This window comes from Drosophila melanogaster, chromosome 3R (genome assembly GCF_000001215.4).
Source record: "Drosophila melanogaster chromosome 3R".
Classification (NCBI taxonomy): Eukaryota; Metazoa; Arthropoda; class Insecta; order Diptera; family Drosophilidae; genus Drosophila; species Drosophila melanogaster.
The window spans coordinates 20006797-20021496 of record NT_033777.3 but is presented as its reverse complement, the minus strand read 5'-3'; the positions used below and the strand labels follow the sequence as shown (position 1 = coordinate 20021496).

At 46.6% G+C, this 14700-nt stretch overlaps 5 protein-coding genes across 12 annotated transcripts in view; 3 read left to right on the top strand and 2 right to left on the bottom strand.

The window, feature by feature from the left end:
- The first annotated feature begins 158 nt into the window (after positions 1-158).
- PIG-L (Phosphatidylinositol glycan anchor biosynthesis class L) lies at positions 159-3228 on the top strand. 3 transcript variants are annotated; one of them, NM_142600.3, is made up of 4 exons: positions 159-1149; positions 1742-2032; positions 2179-2272; positions 2334-3228. In NM_142600.3, exons 1-4 carry the CDS (start codon positions 615-617, stop codon positions 2509-2511), a joined length of 1098 nt encoding a protein of 365 aa, NP_650857.3. In that variant the 5' UTR covers positions 159-614; the 3' UTR covers positions 2512-3228. The 3 variants fall into 3 exon arrangements, with proteins under 3 accessions (NP_650857.3, NP_001247201.1, NP_996241.1); NM_001260272.2 differs by having other exon boundaries at positions 2179-2268; positions 2330-2915; NM_206519.2 differs by having other exon boundaries at positions 2334-2915.
- Positions 3229-3248: 20 nt separating this feature from the next.
- CG4836 (uncharacterized protein) lies at positions 3249-7625 on the bottom strand. Of its 5 annotated transcripts, none has more exons than NM_142599.3 (5): positions 7479-7625; positions 4740-7209; positions 4481-4675; positions 3639-4419; positions 3249-3582 (listed from the first exon to the last, which is right to left on the bottom strand). In NM_142599.3, exons 1-5 carry the CDS (start codon positions 7512-7514, stop codon positions 3411-3413), a joined length of 3654 nt encoding a protein of 1217 aa, NP_650856.2. In that variant the 5' UTR covers positions 7515-7625; the 3' UTR covers positions 3249-3410. The 5 variants fall into 5 exon arrangements, with proteins under 5 accessions (NP_650856.2, NP_732477.2, NP_732476.2 ...); NM_169883.2 differs by having other exon boundaries at positions 4481-4671; NM_169882.2 differs by having other exon boundaries at positions 4481-4666.
- Positions 7626-7992: 367 nt separating this feature from the next.
- CG17190 (uncharacterized protein) lies at positions 7993-9721 on the top strand. Its single transcript, NM_001260271.1, has 2 exons — positions 7993-8106; positions 8904-9721. Exons 1-2 carry the CDS (start codon positions 8047-8049, stop codon positions 9615-9617), a joined length of 774 nt encoding a protein of 257 aa, NP_001247200.1. The 5' UTR covers positions 7993-8046; the 3' UTR covers positions 9618-9721.
- Positions 9722-9784: 63 nt separating this feature from the next.
- MED25 (Mediator complex subunit 25) lies at positions 9785-12550 on the bottom strand. The gene has a single exon (NM_142597.4). It carries the CDS (start codon positions 12435-12437, stop codon positions 9846-9848), a length of 2592 nt encoding a protein of 863 aa, NP_650854.1. The 5' UTR covers positions 12438-12550; the 3' UTR covers positions 9785-9845.
- A 434-nt stretch (positions 12551-12984) lies between these two features.
- Positions 12985-14700, top strand: part of Hs6st (Heparan sulfate 6-O-sulfotransferase) — a 79236-nt gene continuing 77520 nt past the window's right edge. For both annotated transcript variants that reach the window (NM_001275821.1, NM_079685.3), the window contains exon 1: positions 12985-13336. The gene's annotated coding sequence lies outside the window, so the exon portion shown is untranslated. The remainder of the gene's footprint in view (positions 13337-14700) is intronic.

The window sequence follows — 14700 nt, the reverse complement described above, 5'->3', positions numbered from 1 at the left end:
TTCTTCAAAAAGTAGAAATGTTCATAACTGTAATTCTTTATATTTCAGATTAAGTTTTCAAAAAAAACTTAAGATTTTATAAAAACAGTGACAAGAGTACCCCTACCGCTGGGCACTTTGTCCAACAGCTGAGCGATAGAGATGGACTGATATATTCTCACGAATGGTAGCTTGCCAGCGAACGATGAATGGCAGAAAAGAGTTTATCAATTTATTCGAGTGCCAATTAGATAATTTAAGCTTTGTAGTTGCACGGCGCACCGGACAGGTTGATTAGAAATCGTGAATGAGTCAGCGTGAGTCACGCACCTGCCACGCACCACGCCAGTTGCCCATCTCTAGCTGCTGCCCCCGAAAGTCGAAAACGCGTAAAGTTTTCGAATAAAATGCAGAGATTAGCCGATTAGGCGGCGCGCGGGCTCGTAACCAAACGTTTTGAAGTATTAAACTACCGATTAAGAAACACATCCACTTAGTGAAATAGTTTAAGTAACCGCCCGAGCACCGTTATCGCCGCTTTTCCGCTTTTCCTCGCTGCCAAATTGCGCTGCATGTCCATTTTTGGTGAAGAATTTCTCGCCAAAAATCTTGCCCTTGGCCGGACGCAATGAGCGATGAGATTTAACTGGCTGAGCGAGTACGTGGCCAGCATATCAAGCAGCATTGCATCGACATCCCCGTGGCGCCAACTGCAGCAGCAGGTGCAGCAGCTCGTCCCCAATCCTCAGGCCATCTACTGCCGTATCAGGTCATCATCCGCCGAAGCACTGGAGCACGTACTGATCGCCTGTGCGGTGTACTTGCTAGTATGCCTGGGCCTCTACAAGCTCACCTTCTGGCTCTCGGGAGCCGGATCGGGATCGGGACTGGACGCCCACCACAACGGCAACGACACCAGCAATGCCGGGTCGGGCGAGGGGGCAGAGCTGAACCCAAGTTCGGATGGCAATCGGAGTCCTGGCGGCCTGAAGCAGGCCCTTCAGTCCGGAATACGGCTGCGTAGCGTCCGGCTGCCCAAAACGGCGTGCATGGAGCGCGTCCTGCTGATCACCGCCCATCCGGATGACGAGTGCATGTTCTTCGGACCGCTGATCTACTCGCTGACGCAGCGCCAAGGCTGCCAGGTGTATATACTCTGCTTGTCCAACGGTGAGACCACCAGCAGTGACATCATCCCCAAACCACCAATAGATCTGGAAGCATTAAACGAAAGTACACATTTCGAAATCAGTAGCGAATCTGACTTAGCTTTATTGCTGCCATATGGGCACAGCATTCTCTTTGTGTTAGCCAACAATCGATTTCGTGCAATATATGTAGTCCGTATTGGAATTTTTAATAATCTTTAAATGTTATATATTCCTGCCCATTCTACTGTTATTATTTTAATTATTGCAAAGATTCAGGGGCTACACCGATGTTATCTTTTTATAGATAATAAAAAATAATACCGAGCTGATAGTAATGTAGGGCCGATTTGTATATTTCTTTCTTTAAAATTTAGATATTCATTTAAAAATCAACTATTAATCCTTTCAATATAATAACGTACTGATTCGGAATAATTGTATGACTTCTTAATCATCAATTACTATTTAAGTTTCGCTAAATAACTGCTTTCAATGTATTGAAAATTGTTTTAAGTGTGTGCTTTAAAATGACATCATTATTTTATGCCAATCACATGACAACCTTATCCTTTTGAAAATGAACTGTATTAATCCAATGCTTTCTCGCACAGGCAACTTCGAGCACAAGGCGAAGGTTAGGCGTCAGGAACTGTGGCGTTCTTGCTCCAAACTGGGCATTCCCGAGTCCAATATCGTGCTGATGAATGCCACCAACCTGCCGGACGATCCCTACGTTGACTGGCGCCCAGATGCAGTGGCCAGCTTGATACTGCACACGATCGAAAGCCTCGACATCCAGGCGATATTCACTTTTGATCGGGATGGCGTCAGCTCGCATCCGAACCATTGTGCCGTGTATTACGCGGCCGCCTCGCTCTGTTTGGCCAACCTTTTGCCCAAAGGTGAGGAGGCGTGTGAGTCACGCGGGCGGCGACGGATGCAAACAATGGGTGCATGTTAATTGGCGTGCCCATCGCTGCATTTGTCGCTATTAATAGCCATAGATATTATAGTATAGAGCAATTTTTTATGTACCTTCCCAATGCAGATTGTAAATTCTACACCTTGGACTCGATCAATGTGGTCAGAAAATATCTATCCATCTTGGACCTGCTGTGCACGTGCTTTATGTCCACGCATTGGTATGTGTTATAAGTGATGCCGAATTCATATATAAATTCTAATGAGTTCTTCATTACACAGGTGCATACTGAATTGGAAGGAAGCTGCGATTGTGAGGAGTGCGATGATGGAGCATCAGTCGCAGATGCGATGGTTTCGCTGGCTCTACATTTACTTCTCGCGCTACATGTTTATCAATTCGATGCGTCAGATAAATCTCTCGGATGTGGAGTTGGAAATGCAGATACATGACAACTAACAGGAGGAGGAGGGCGAGCGATTGAATTGCAAAAGACAAACTACCTTCATGATCGGATGCTCCGCTCCGAGTGGCAGAGCAAGTGGTTTTTAATTTAAACTCTGACGATTCTACTAGTATATATATGTATGTAACTACTACTGTTGGCCAAACGATCGATAGTAATTGGAAAGCTATATCCAAAACCACGAAGGGAACAAAGAATCAGCGAAGCGGCAGTACCATAGGCAACCGAAACCACAAAACAGTCCATTAATTAGTTCCACACTCACATATAAAATGGCATATCTTTAATTCTTATTAGTTAGCTCTAATTATTATTTATACTCAGTCCAAGCAATGTTCCAAAGTGTGCGATGTAGTCAAGTGCTTTAAAATTAAATTAAACATGTATGCGTTATTCTAATTGTTGTTAGCTTATGTTTTCATTTTCGTTTTGTGTACATTGATTTCCCCCCGTAGCATACACACCTTTAGTGAGTCACTTTCGTTCTTGTAAAATTGTAAAATAGTTTGTTGTAAGCAGCGAAGTACAATAATAATTTTATAAAATATATTTACATAAATATATAAATGAATGTATGTATACACACATAAACCAATCTTATGACGAGCCAGAGAGGATAGATTTTAGAATGCTGTTGAAAAATATTATTTAAAGTATTTTAATAGCGCACTTTCAAATTCATTGTTTTATGGGCCCACGCAGAACTTAGTAAAATGCGAGACGATTTTTTGTTGCAATACTTAAATCTATTGTTTTATTCTAATTCCGAATTTGAAGTCGAAAACACAGAATTAACTTCAATTAGAATAAGTTGTTTCGTTTTTGGCCTTCACACAGTTTTTTCCACCATAAATTTATCCAATGCCGGCTCGGAACTTCTCCTCCGAATCGCCTAGACGTCCACTTCTTCCGCACAGTTAACAATCACCTTGCCCAGCCCAATGTTGGACTCGTGCTGGGCAGCTCGGAACGCCTCGTCCGCCTTGCTCAGGGGATACGTGGCCGTTATGAATTTTTGCATATGTGCTCGACCAGATTGCATGAGTTGTAGAGCAGTCGGATACCTGCGAAGATAAGAGGATAACTAAATGGTTAGACATGGAAATTCTGGTGTACCCACATATTGGCGGAACGAAAACTGGGCACTAGGCGGATGTTCTTCATCAGTACGTCCAGAGCATTGAAGCTGGCACACTCTGAATCGCACTCGGCCAGCACACACACCCCACATGGCTGCAGAGCCATGACCGCCAGATTCATCGTCATTGCAGAGATGGAGCAGTTGATTACGCAGTCCGGCCAATCCCGGAACTTGCTGTAGATGGCTTCAAGGACCTCTCCGAACAGTGCGTTGCTATCGAACTCGACTGCTTGGAAGCCGAAGTCCCGGGCGACCACATCCAGAGCCGGAGCCATACATCCGGCAATGGCCACACGCTTGGCCCCGATGGCCTTTGCGCATATGCCGGCCGCCACAGCCGTTGGGCAGGCTCCCAGGATGAGGACGTTGCTGGTGGGCGTGACATTGGCCTTGAAGCACGCCTGGCACCCCAGTGCTAGTGTCTGCGTCAGGGCACCCGCCTCCATGCTGATGGACTCTGGAAGGCGGTGACAAAGGTCGGCTGGATGCGTTTGGTAGGTGCTTAGGAAGCCGTTGTACACCAACCCGGAGCACATGTTGTACAGGCCCTTCTTGCATAGATCACAGATGCCGCAGGATAACGCCGACTCCATGACGACCCGGTCACCCACATGCAGATGCTGGACGCATCGACCGAGTTCCTCCACAATACCCGTCGCATCATGGCCCAGGGACATGGCTTCCATGTCCCGATTGCCGTTCTCATAGACGTGGATGTCCGAGTTGGAGACAGCCACTGAGCCCGTTCGAATGAGGACGTCTGTACGAGAATCAAGTGACCGATTATAATGCTTTCAACTGAAGGATAAACCATCACCTACCAAAGTCCTTTGGTCGCGGCTTGGAAAAGGGAACCACGCTGATCTCGTAGGGATTCGTTATGCGCAGCGTAAGTGCTTCATCATCCGCGGTGCGCTTTTCAGAGGATGGATGGCAACATGGCCGCGTGCTAAATGATCTTCTCTGCGGCTGCAGCTGGGCAATAGAACTCCGGGTCAAGAGATTGCCTATTCTGTCTTGGGAACAGGATGATTGACCTGAGGGAACTGAGCAACTATACACTATCACATGACTACGCACCATCCTTTTTCTTCTTGCGATCGCATTTCTTTTTCGGGAACTTGACCTTGGCGCATTTGCCGGTGCAGCTTTTCTTTGGACAGCTGTCTTCGTCGCTGAAGCAATCCTCGCGCAGTCCCGTTCGCTCCTTAATGTCCTTGCCACGATTAATGGGGTATTTGGTCTGCAATTCGCCACACTTGCCGCCGGATTTGCTCTTCTTGGCGTATCCGCGATAGCTGATGTGCTGCAGGGCTCCACCGGAGATCCTTCCCGCAAGTCCACCGAAGCGTCTTCTCATAAGGGCCGTGTTGATGGTGAATCGGGCCGGAGCAACTGCTTTGTGGAGCAGCCGACTCGTGCAAAGCGAGCACTGGCAAGAGCTCTCAATCTTCGGAACAGGGACACGATAGTGACGGCGCACAAGAGTGGAGTAGACTTTGAAGCGGGGACCATTTGAAACACTATTCGATTCACGGAAAGCTTGGCTCAAGGCGGTGGACAAGTGGCGCCTGCTTGCATCCGGTAGGTTAGCAACGGTGGAGAACTTGCATTTGCTCTTGCCGCCACTACCGCCCTTCTTGAACTTGGCGCAAGGATCCTTCTTTTTGTCATCTTTCTTGGCACAAGAGGATTTCTTCTTGGCACAGGGATCTGCCTTCTTCTTGGCACAAGGATCCTTCTTCTTCTTGGCACAGGGATCTGCCTTCTTCTTGGCACAAGGATCCTTCTTCTTCTTGGCGCAGGGATCTGCCTTCTTCTTAGCACATGGATCCTTCTTCTTCTTGGCACAGGGATCTGCCTTCTTTTTGGCACAGGGATCTGCCTTCTTCTTGGCACAGGGATCCTTTTTCTTGGCGCACGGATCCTTCTTCTCGCCAGACTTGAACTTAGCACAAGGGTCCTTTTTCTTAGTGTCCTTCTTGCCACACGGATCCTTCTTCTTATCCTTGCCGCAAGCACTCTTTCCGCCGCCCTTTCCCTTGCACGTGATCTCAGTGGTCTTCAACGCCTTCTTTTTGGGTGCCTTCTTCTTTGCAGGCCGCTCGCAGGGATCCTCCTTGCAGGGATCTGTGATTAGAGGACACTTTCCAGGACATTTGCGCTTGGGTTTCACGGGCGGATGCTTGCAGCCGTCTTTGTCCACCGGAACTGGCACCTCTTGCTCCTGAATGCCGGGCATGGCACACGCTTCCTCGGCTATCTTCTGCAGGGATTCCCGCACTTGACCAACTTGATTAGCCGCCGACATATGGGAAGTATCGATGATCCTATTAGGAATAGTCTCCTCATCCTTGGTCAGTTCCAGGTCCGCGATGTAGGTATCTGAGGATTTTCCTGCGAAACCTTTCTCCAAGGCGGTACTGCAAAGGTTGGCAGCCAGCGAGGTGAGGTCATCGTTGAAGCCGGGCATTTTGTCCTCCGTTATCTGGGCGGGGCTCAACTTCTGGGTATCGATCTCCACTACGCCCGAGATCAAGGCGTTGAACCTAAGCGGCAGCGTTTTCTCCACAGTGCCAGGCGCATCCAATTCCACCTTTGTGTGCATACAGATCATGGGATCCTGTGGAGTTACTGCATTCTTGTCCTTGCTTTCCAGAGCCTGCCGCAGATTGGTCATATCCATTTCGAAGGACAGCTCCATCGACGAAACGGCCATATCGTTGAGGCGATTGCTCAAATCCTGCGGCACATCCACTCGCACCTCCTCGACGAAGTCGCTCTCTTGGTTGGCGAGCTCTTGGAGATTAGATGCCTTGGTTGAGCCATGGATGGGTTCCGTCTGGGCCATGGCCGACATGGATTTGGTGGTTTTCAGAGCAGAGTTGATAGCTGAGTTACCCACAGCGTTTTGCAGGCAACTATTGACTGCCGTCTGGCGTTGCATTGGCATGTTGGCACCCTGACCCGCATCCAGTGCGGTTCCCACAGCGTCCGCCGTTGGCGTGGATGGGAAGGCCTCCCAAAATTTGCGGTCCTCGGCACTCGCCCCGGCCTTGACTTCTTGGGGCTGACCGCCCGATTCCACTTCCTGCAGGGCCTCGTTCAAGGCACCGTATTCCTCGACCATGCTGTTGGAGAAGGTCTCGATGTGGTTGGCGTACAAGCGCAACTTGTTGATGGTTTCCAGCGTGTCCTTGAGTTCGTTGCCATCCATGCCAGACAGATCCAAGGGCACAATGACTATCTTCAGATCCTTGCCATCACCCGTTTCCGGTGTAATCAGTCCAATGGGCATGATCTTGGGCGCATTGCTCGAGTTGCCGGAAAAGCTAATCCGTTTGCGCAGCATATCCACGTTATCGCTGACCGAGAACACATTGCTACCCTTTTGGGAGTACCTCTGCACCCGGACGCGACACGGATGATTCGTCCTCCGGCTAGACTTTGATCCGGAGGAGGCACTGGTGCATAGTTGCCTCAACCGTTCTGCATGGAGTAGGCTGCGCGGTCGGTATAGCGGAGCATGGTAGCTAACGCATCTAGATATCTGGAGGAGATTAAGTCCGAGACGGTTAGTCGGGAACTTCCCGAATATGCCTGGCATTTTTTCTTTTTATGTACAAATTTTTGACTTGATTCAGGAATACATAAGTTAACACACGGTAGAATTTCAGTTTTGAGAAAGGAAAGAAACCAAAATGTTGTGTAGTGTAAGACGTAGCAAGGAAAAATGGTGTAAAAGCTAACCAAATGTCTAACGTAAAAGTAAAGGGCCTACTGATTTTAGGTTTTAGCCTTAATTCAAATGTACTGTACCTGTAAAATGTTGGTTACTCTGCCAAATAAGCGCATACTACTTAATTTTTCACTTGTGCTGAAAGGCCAAAAACTAAAAACTTTGAATTTTGAATTTTGGTGGAATTTTTTTTGTAGGTTTACAAAAGGTTGTGTACTAGCACTGGGCTATGTTTTCAGACTGGGCCAGTAAGCCAAACGAGATTATGAACTAAAATTCGCTAGCCTACTGCTTTCCCGAAATTTCTATAAGATTCCACAATCGATTCGTTTGGCAAGTCCTTGAAAATAAGGAAGATTACTGCAACCTATTTGCTGCAGATATAATCCCATAAATGCTGTCACTCCAAAAACTCGAAGAACCGACTTTTTTGGGGGCCTCTAAATGCATTTTGAATTAAATTTAGGTACCACAATTGCCCCTACCGTTGCTGCATATTAATTGATTCACTAGTCACCTGGTCACCCACTCAATCAATTGGTGCCTCAGTTCGATTTCTGATTTTGCTGGCAGCGGTTTCAGTTTCTGTTTCGGTTCGGTTTTAGTTTCGATTTCTAGCCAAGAGCTAGATCCGTGATTCCATTGACAATGTTGCGATTGGCCAGCTCCACACTTAGTAGTTCCATATGTCTTATTGTGTTTTTTAATGTAAGCAAACACTTGGCATTGCCGATAATTAGGGAACTTGGCGATGTCTAAATTCATAATGTGGGTTTTTTTTAAACAAATAAGTGACTCATGAGCTAACTATTCAAGAAAATGGTGTAGGTCATGAATAGAGTATAGAGTTTGGTTGCACATTAGGGATCACCTTCGTATACAAGGTATAACCACACAAAGCTTTGCTTAAAACTTTAAACTATAATCTCTGGCTATTAGTAAGAATATAATCAGACCCTCTTCCGATCGGACCCTATGACTTTTTGAAGCAACCACCATACACCCAGAAAAATTAAGAACGTCACTCAGTGGCATTTATCATAAATCATGAGAAGATTTCTTCTTGATTTCGAGACGAAAACGATCTCAATTTTAATATTTTCAGAGGGAAGAAGTATCAGGTTTATGATTGTGTAAAAGGAACGTAATGGAAAGACTGACAAAATGAGAGCAAAGTCAATTGTAATCTAAGAATGGATCGATCTCTATCGAAGCATAATTCAATCTTGGCAGAATTTTGAGATCAAAATTTTCAAATCGAGATCTTTGAGAACGGTTTTTTCTCTAAGTGTATAGATGGGCACATATCATAACTTAGAAACCTCATCTTTGATTTGTAAAGCAGCCATATCTTATTCAACCAAATTCAAGGTCCAGTGACGCGTGCGCGTTGGGATTTGAATATAGAAAGCCTTATTACCGGTCATACTCAATATTCATTAACGTACGTGCAGCCGGTCATTAAGCGCCAATTATAGATTCCATTTCTCCGAATGTATCTGCAGTTTTTGTGGCTGCTACTGCTGACGACGACGACGACGACGACGTCCGCCAAGCCCACCAACTCCAGTGATTCTGGCACCAAGAATGGAATGCTGCATGTGACCAGCTTTGTGAACCAGAAGCCCAAGTCGGGAGTACGTGAAGAGTTCGATTTCGAGCAGAATGAGGCGGAGGCCACCAACTCGGCGCATCTGCAACAGCTCTTCGGCAGTTTGTTGCAACTGCCTGGTAAGGGAAACATGAGTCTGGAGCTGTCCCTGGAGACGGACGACGATCCGGTCAGCGAGCGAAACCAGCTGGATGATGAGATGAAGGCCACTGGCGAGCAGCATGAGGGCTTCACCGAAACTGCGGATGCATGGCATCGCATTAAGCTAAATATTCCGGTCCTGGAGCCGGTGAAGCACCTGATAAACACAGTTGGCGGTGGCGGCGTGAACGACTCCCATGTGAAGAGCAATACTCATCGGCTGATTGGACACCATGGCGTCCACGAAACTCACCACAATGGCGGGAACATCAGCTCCCCGGCCATCGAAACGGAGGAGGATCGGGAGACAGCCATCGACAGCACCGGATTCGATGTTCTGGAAACGTTGGGCAGCGCGGGAACGGTTCTGTTCAGCATCTTGCAGAATCTTCGCAAGGTGTTTGCCGCTAGCGCTGGAAGTGCAAGTTCCGCATCCTCGGGGGGCGGCGGCGGTGGAGCAAACTAGTGGACTTTCTCGGAGATTATGTTCTGTGATTAATATAAGTCTTGTGCAAATTCGGATTTCCCTTGATTCTTACTAATTAAATAAACGAAATGTTATGAAAATGGAGAAATTAATATTTCGATTTTGGGAAATAGATTTTGCCACTACCCCAAAAAAGACTTGCAGTTGGATTTTATAAAATATTTTACTGTCTTAATTCTGGTTTTTTATACGATACTCTTAAGTAGCCTACATGAACTCATAGTTTCCGTCGTCAAAGTTGCGATTGCCGACCATTGGACCGCCTGCTCCCATTTGATTGGGATTCTGGCCACCCATTTGCGGCCGGAACTGATTGCCTGGCGTGGTCTGGTGCTGCAAGAGCTGGCGCAGCCCCGGGTTGTTGTTGCTCATCATGGGACGCACCATGCGCTGCTGCTGCTGTTGCGCCTGCTGCTGCTGCATTGCGGCGACGTTTGGCGCCACTTGTTGCAACTGCTGCTGGAGGTTTGGATTGGGCACGCCACCGGGACCAACACCCACGCCAACACCTACGCCCAGTGGCATTCGCTGTTGCTGCATCATGTTCATCTGCATTTGATTCTGTTGCATGGGCATGCCGCCGGGACCGGGACCAGGTCCGCCGCCAGGACCTCCACCACCCATCTGCATATTGAGTTGGAACTGGTTGTAGTGTTGCTGCTGCGAGTTATCCTGTTGCATCTGTTGCTGCTGTTGTTGTTGTTGCTGTTGCTGCTGCAGCTCCATGGGCGACTTGCCTTGCTGCTGCATCATTTGCTGCTGTTGCTGCTGCTGTTGCATGTTGCCGTGCTGCTTTTGCTGTATGACTTTGCGCAGACGTTCCACAAACATTGCCTGATTATTGGGAATGAAGCCCAGAAAAGCGTTGCGATCGGGCGTGTAGAGTAGGATGAGAACCTTAAGGTCACAGGCTGGTGAGTTGGGGATGGAGGAGAAGTGGACGCAGCCAGCATAGCCGGAGGTCATCATCTTGGCCAGCGAATCGAGTGCCTCTCCTGGAGTGGGTCGAAAAACAACCATTTTCGAGTCCTTGAGAAACTGCCCACCAATATTGCCAACTAGGTGCTTGGGCATTAGCTGCATCAACAGCTTGGGCGGCCAGTTCTCAGCCTTGATCTCGGGCTCGCCATCTTTGATGTTGGTGCACACGGTACACTGGAGTGTATGGGGAATCTTCTGTTGATCGGACTTTGGCTTCTCTGACCACTCCAGCACTCCGGTCCATATCTTTTCCCTCAAGGAGGCCTGCTCCTGCTGCGAATTTCCCTGCTGTTGCTGCTGCGGATTGCCCTGCTGCTGCGGATTCGACTGTTGTCCTACTTGTTGTTGCTGCTGCTGCGGATTAGACATGTTGCCGGCATTGCTAGCCGGCATCATATTGTTTCCTGCATTGGGATTTACCTGCTGCTGTTGCTGTCCTTGCTGCTGCTGTTGCTGTTGCTGGGCCAGTTGCTGTTGCTGCTGCAACTGCTGGTGATTTAGCATCTGCTGCTGGCTCAGCATCTGCATCCTTTGTTGCTGCTGCTGTTGGGCCTGTTGTTGCTGCTGCTGCTGCTGCTGCGCCTGCTGCTGTTGCTGCTGCTGCAGCGAGGTCACAGTTTGGTTCGGCGGCGGCGCATTAATGCGCGATATCAGAGCAGAATTTGGATTCTGTTGCATGCCGCCGCCTTGGCCCACACCGCCCACATTGCCTGCTCCCTGCATGAAGGGCGGACGCGCCTGACCAGGCTGGTTGGGATACATCCAGCGGTTTTGGCCGGGTCCCACGTTTTGCTGGAAGTTCTGATTCTGCATTTGATTGGAAACGAATTGATTCTGCTGCTGCTGCTGCAATAGTTGCTGCTGCTGCTGTGGATTGAGTAAGCCCGCTGGGGGATTTGGACCGGGCTGCTGTTGCTGCATCGTGTTCATGTTCATGACCTGCTGCTGAGGATTGCCTTGTTGTTGCTGTTGCTGCTGCTGTTGTTGTTGCTGTTGCTGCTGCTGGGCTGGAGTGGTGTCCATGGGCATGCCCTGCCCTTGTTGTTGCTGACCAGCTTGATTTTGTTGCTGTTGTTGTTGCTGCTGCACTGTAGCCTGTGCCGCATTGGGTGCAGCCATTTGGGCCGCCATGCTGTTGGGACTAGGTGCTCTCTCCTTGAGGCTGTATCCCTTTAGAAGCACTAGGTGTCTTATGTTCTTGGCATAGTTTTTGCTCGTAATGGGCTGATCTCCGTCGGCCTTCATGAAAAGTTTGAACAACACCGGCATCTTGCGTGGCGCAATAATGGAGAGATTGATTTTGCGCTCGTTGAAGAGCGCCGCCAGCTGCTCACATGATTTGCCCGGATACTTCCACGACTCCGTTGTGGGCATCTGGTACGGCGGACTGTTGCAGATGAGAATGCAGTGCCTCTGGACGCTGGTCTGATCGAGCAACTGGCGCCTTTCGCTGATGTCATCAAAACAGCCGTGGGCCGCAGCAAATCCTTCGGCCATGTGGGCACAGGACTCCATTCCGCCTCCCACTAGTGGCAATCTTTCGATCGTCTCCATCACTTTTTGGGGCTGCAGAAAGGGACCATAGGTTGAACAAACTGGCTCCAGCAGATTGGCCGCTGTACGGTAGACCACAATACCGTACAGAGTGGCAAAGCGCTCCGCAATCAGGTATTCCCGCTCGTCGATGGAGCCAGTGGTGAAGTGCTCCAAAGTCGGCAGGATGTAGTTGGTCTTTAGTTCGTTGATGTAGGCTCCGTTGATGGCGCTGCCCTCGATGACGAAGACCACGTCGGCCAGGGGAATCTGGTCCACCTCCATTGGACGATGGGAGTTGGCTTTAAGTTGAAAAACTTGTTGCAAAAAATGTAAACTATGTTGTCTGCTTTACACCGCTCTTTTACTTTTTTCGTTTGTTTTGCATATCGCTCTGCTGCTATCGATAGTCAACTTATGGTTATCGCTCAGCGATTGCTAGGGCTGCAAAATAAATGAATATTCAAAAGTGCCCATAAAGTTGGATTTAAGAATATGCAGATTGCCTTGAAAACTTGTTTCTATTGAATTCTTTTTCTATTTTCACAAATAAAAAAACGTTTGGTGTTTATCTAATTAACTTAAAATTGAATATTGCATACAAAAGATAACTATAAATAAGATATTACGATGTTTTATGTTAGGTATCATAATTATAGTTGTTTTATGTATGTATTTTCAATGGAACTATAAAGTTAATTCTTTAAATATTCGTTACCAATAGTTTATATCGATGGTTGCAAGTGCTGCCAGACTCTCGCAGCGAGTTTCCGTTCGGCAGTCTGGCAGCGCGGTCAGCTGTTCCTATTGCCCAACTTGCGCAGTTCGTTTTGTTCAGTTCATTCGCCGATTTTGAAGAATGCGGACGTTGACGCTGGTACCGCGTCGTTTTGCCAAAATAATTCGTAAAAAATATACGCAAAACGCTTAGAAAGTGTCAATTAACTAAACATTAGCTATTGAGCAGTGCAAGTGCAGGAAAAACGATCGCAGAAATAGCCGAAAACACATGAAAGTGCGAATTGCGGGCTTTTTTGTGGCTGGCACAGAATGTGTGGCACAAAGCGGAAAGCGCGCTAATTGAGCGTGCGAGCGCCTGAAACGCAGAGAAATGTAAATAAATAAACGTGTGACGCCGCGACAATTGTGAAAAGTGCACAAACACGACGTTTGGCAAGTGAAAAGTGAGTGAAATCTAGATAAATTTCATTAAATTGCCCATTTCGCATCTGGCAAGAAGAACAGCTGTTGTTTGGCATCTCGCTCTGTCTGGTTGTCCTCTCTCTTATTTTGCCCTCTCTCTGTTTTTGTTGCTCCCCTTTGCTTCTGTTTTTTTTTACTGCAATGTTGCTAAATCGTTTGATTCTATTATTATAATTATACTCCTTGCCCTGACGTCACTGCCTCGAAAAACCTGATAATTTGGGTAGGCAATTAGCATGGTTTAAGTATAGTTTAGAGTACAGAGAAGTGAATTAAACGGCCATGTGTGCACAGCATGCATGCTTTTTTGTTATTGTTGCCTGGCAACATGTTTCGCCACATCTGCCTTTTTTTTCTTGTCTCTCTGTTAGTCCAATTTGCCAATAAGCAACTTTTCCATTTGTTTACAATAATTGTGATCGCTACAGAAGCACCGATCGTGAAGTAAAAAGCGCCTACATAAATATAAGGCACCAGTTATGCTTGGGCGTCACTCCGACTGCCGATCGCCAGTTATTTTAGTTGGGTGTTTGTACATTTAAATACCCTACCTAAATGCAACTTACTCGCATGTAGTCAATATCATTCAAACCCTAATATGTTACGCATTTTCCAATCGGGTTTATCACATATAAACAATATCGAAGCCAGATAAAGCGACTTGTGATAATAATCACCCATACAACAAAGGCTGTTCATTCATTATATTTACCATATTATTGATAACTATTTTTATAACTGAACTACAATATGTTCTTATAAATAAAGAATCACTAGATAATTTAAATATTAAATGAAATAAGTACAAACTATTTTTTAACTATAATAAGTTATTATTTGAGTAATTGCACGTATTATCATGTACGGATGTAGGTTTTTTGCTTTAAATAATAAACGTATTTAAACGTATTTTTAATTGATTAAGGGTATACTAAATGCATTGCTTTCGGCTCCGCCATTCACTTTCCACTATTGCGTCATTATTGGTTGATTTATGTATTTTATCGTTACGCTATACATTTGCAGATCGCATTCGCGCGTGGAAATTTAATTTAAGATTTCCCACACAAATAAAGATAAATTTGTTATTGCACAAACGTTTGTTATTCACGCCCGTCTTGAATACTTACTAATAGATTTGCAATTAAAATAGGGTCAGATTAAACGATAAATCAACTTCACCGCCTGCTTATCAGTTTTTGACCCTAACAAAAAAATAGAAAGTCCAATTAACTATGTATGTACGTTTTAATTGTGAACTTCTTATCAGTCTGCCATAGATTTAGGTTCTTAAAAACTATTTTTGATTTTCCCCTGAAGAGCTTTCAGCTACTAAGTAAGTGGC

Excerpts from the sequence above, each read along its gene's own strand:
- CG4836 (NM_001144613.2), bottom strand. The coding sequence starts at position 7,266 with ATGCCAGGCATATTCGGGAAGTTCCCGACTAACCGTCTCGGACTTAAT. Across the intron at positions 4,676-4,739 it reads TCGCAAGAAGAAAAAGGATG|ACAGAATAGGCAATCTCTTG; the intron begins GTGCGTAGTCAT and ends CCTGTTCCCAAG. Across the intron at positions 3,583-3,638 it reads AGTTTTCGTTCCGCCAATAT|GTATCCGACTGCTCTACAAC; the intron begins GTGGGTACACCA and ends TTATCTTCGCAG.
- MED25 (NM_142597.4), bottom strand. The coding sequence starts at position 12,437 with ATGGAGGTGGACCAGATTCCCCTGGCCGACGTGGTCTTCGTCATCGAG.
- PIG-L (NM_142600.3), top strand. The coding sequence starts at position 615 with ATGAGATTTAACTGGCTGAGCGAGTACGTGGCCAGCATATCAAGCAGC. Across the intron at positions 1,150-1,741 it reads TATACTCTGCTTGTCCAACG|GCAACTTCGAGCACAAGGCG; the intron begins GTGAGACCACCA and ends TTTCTCGCACAG. Across the intron at positions 2,033-2,178 it reads GGCCAACCTTTTGCCCAAAG|ATTGTAAATTCTACACCTTG; the intron begins GTGAGGAGGCGT and ends TTCCCAATGCAG.
- CG17190 (NM_001260271.1), top strand. The coding sequence starts at position 8,047 with ATGTTGCGATTGGCCAGCTCCACACTTAGTAGTTCCATATGTCTTATT. Across the intron at positions 8,107-8,903 it reads GTCTTATTGTGTTTTTTAAT|TTTTTGTGGCTGCTACTGCT; the intron begins GTAAGCAAACAC and ends ATGTATCTGCAG.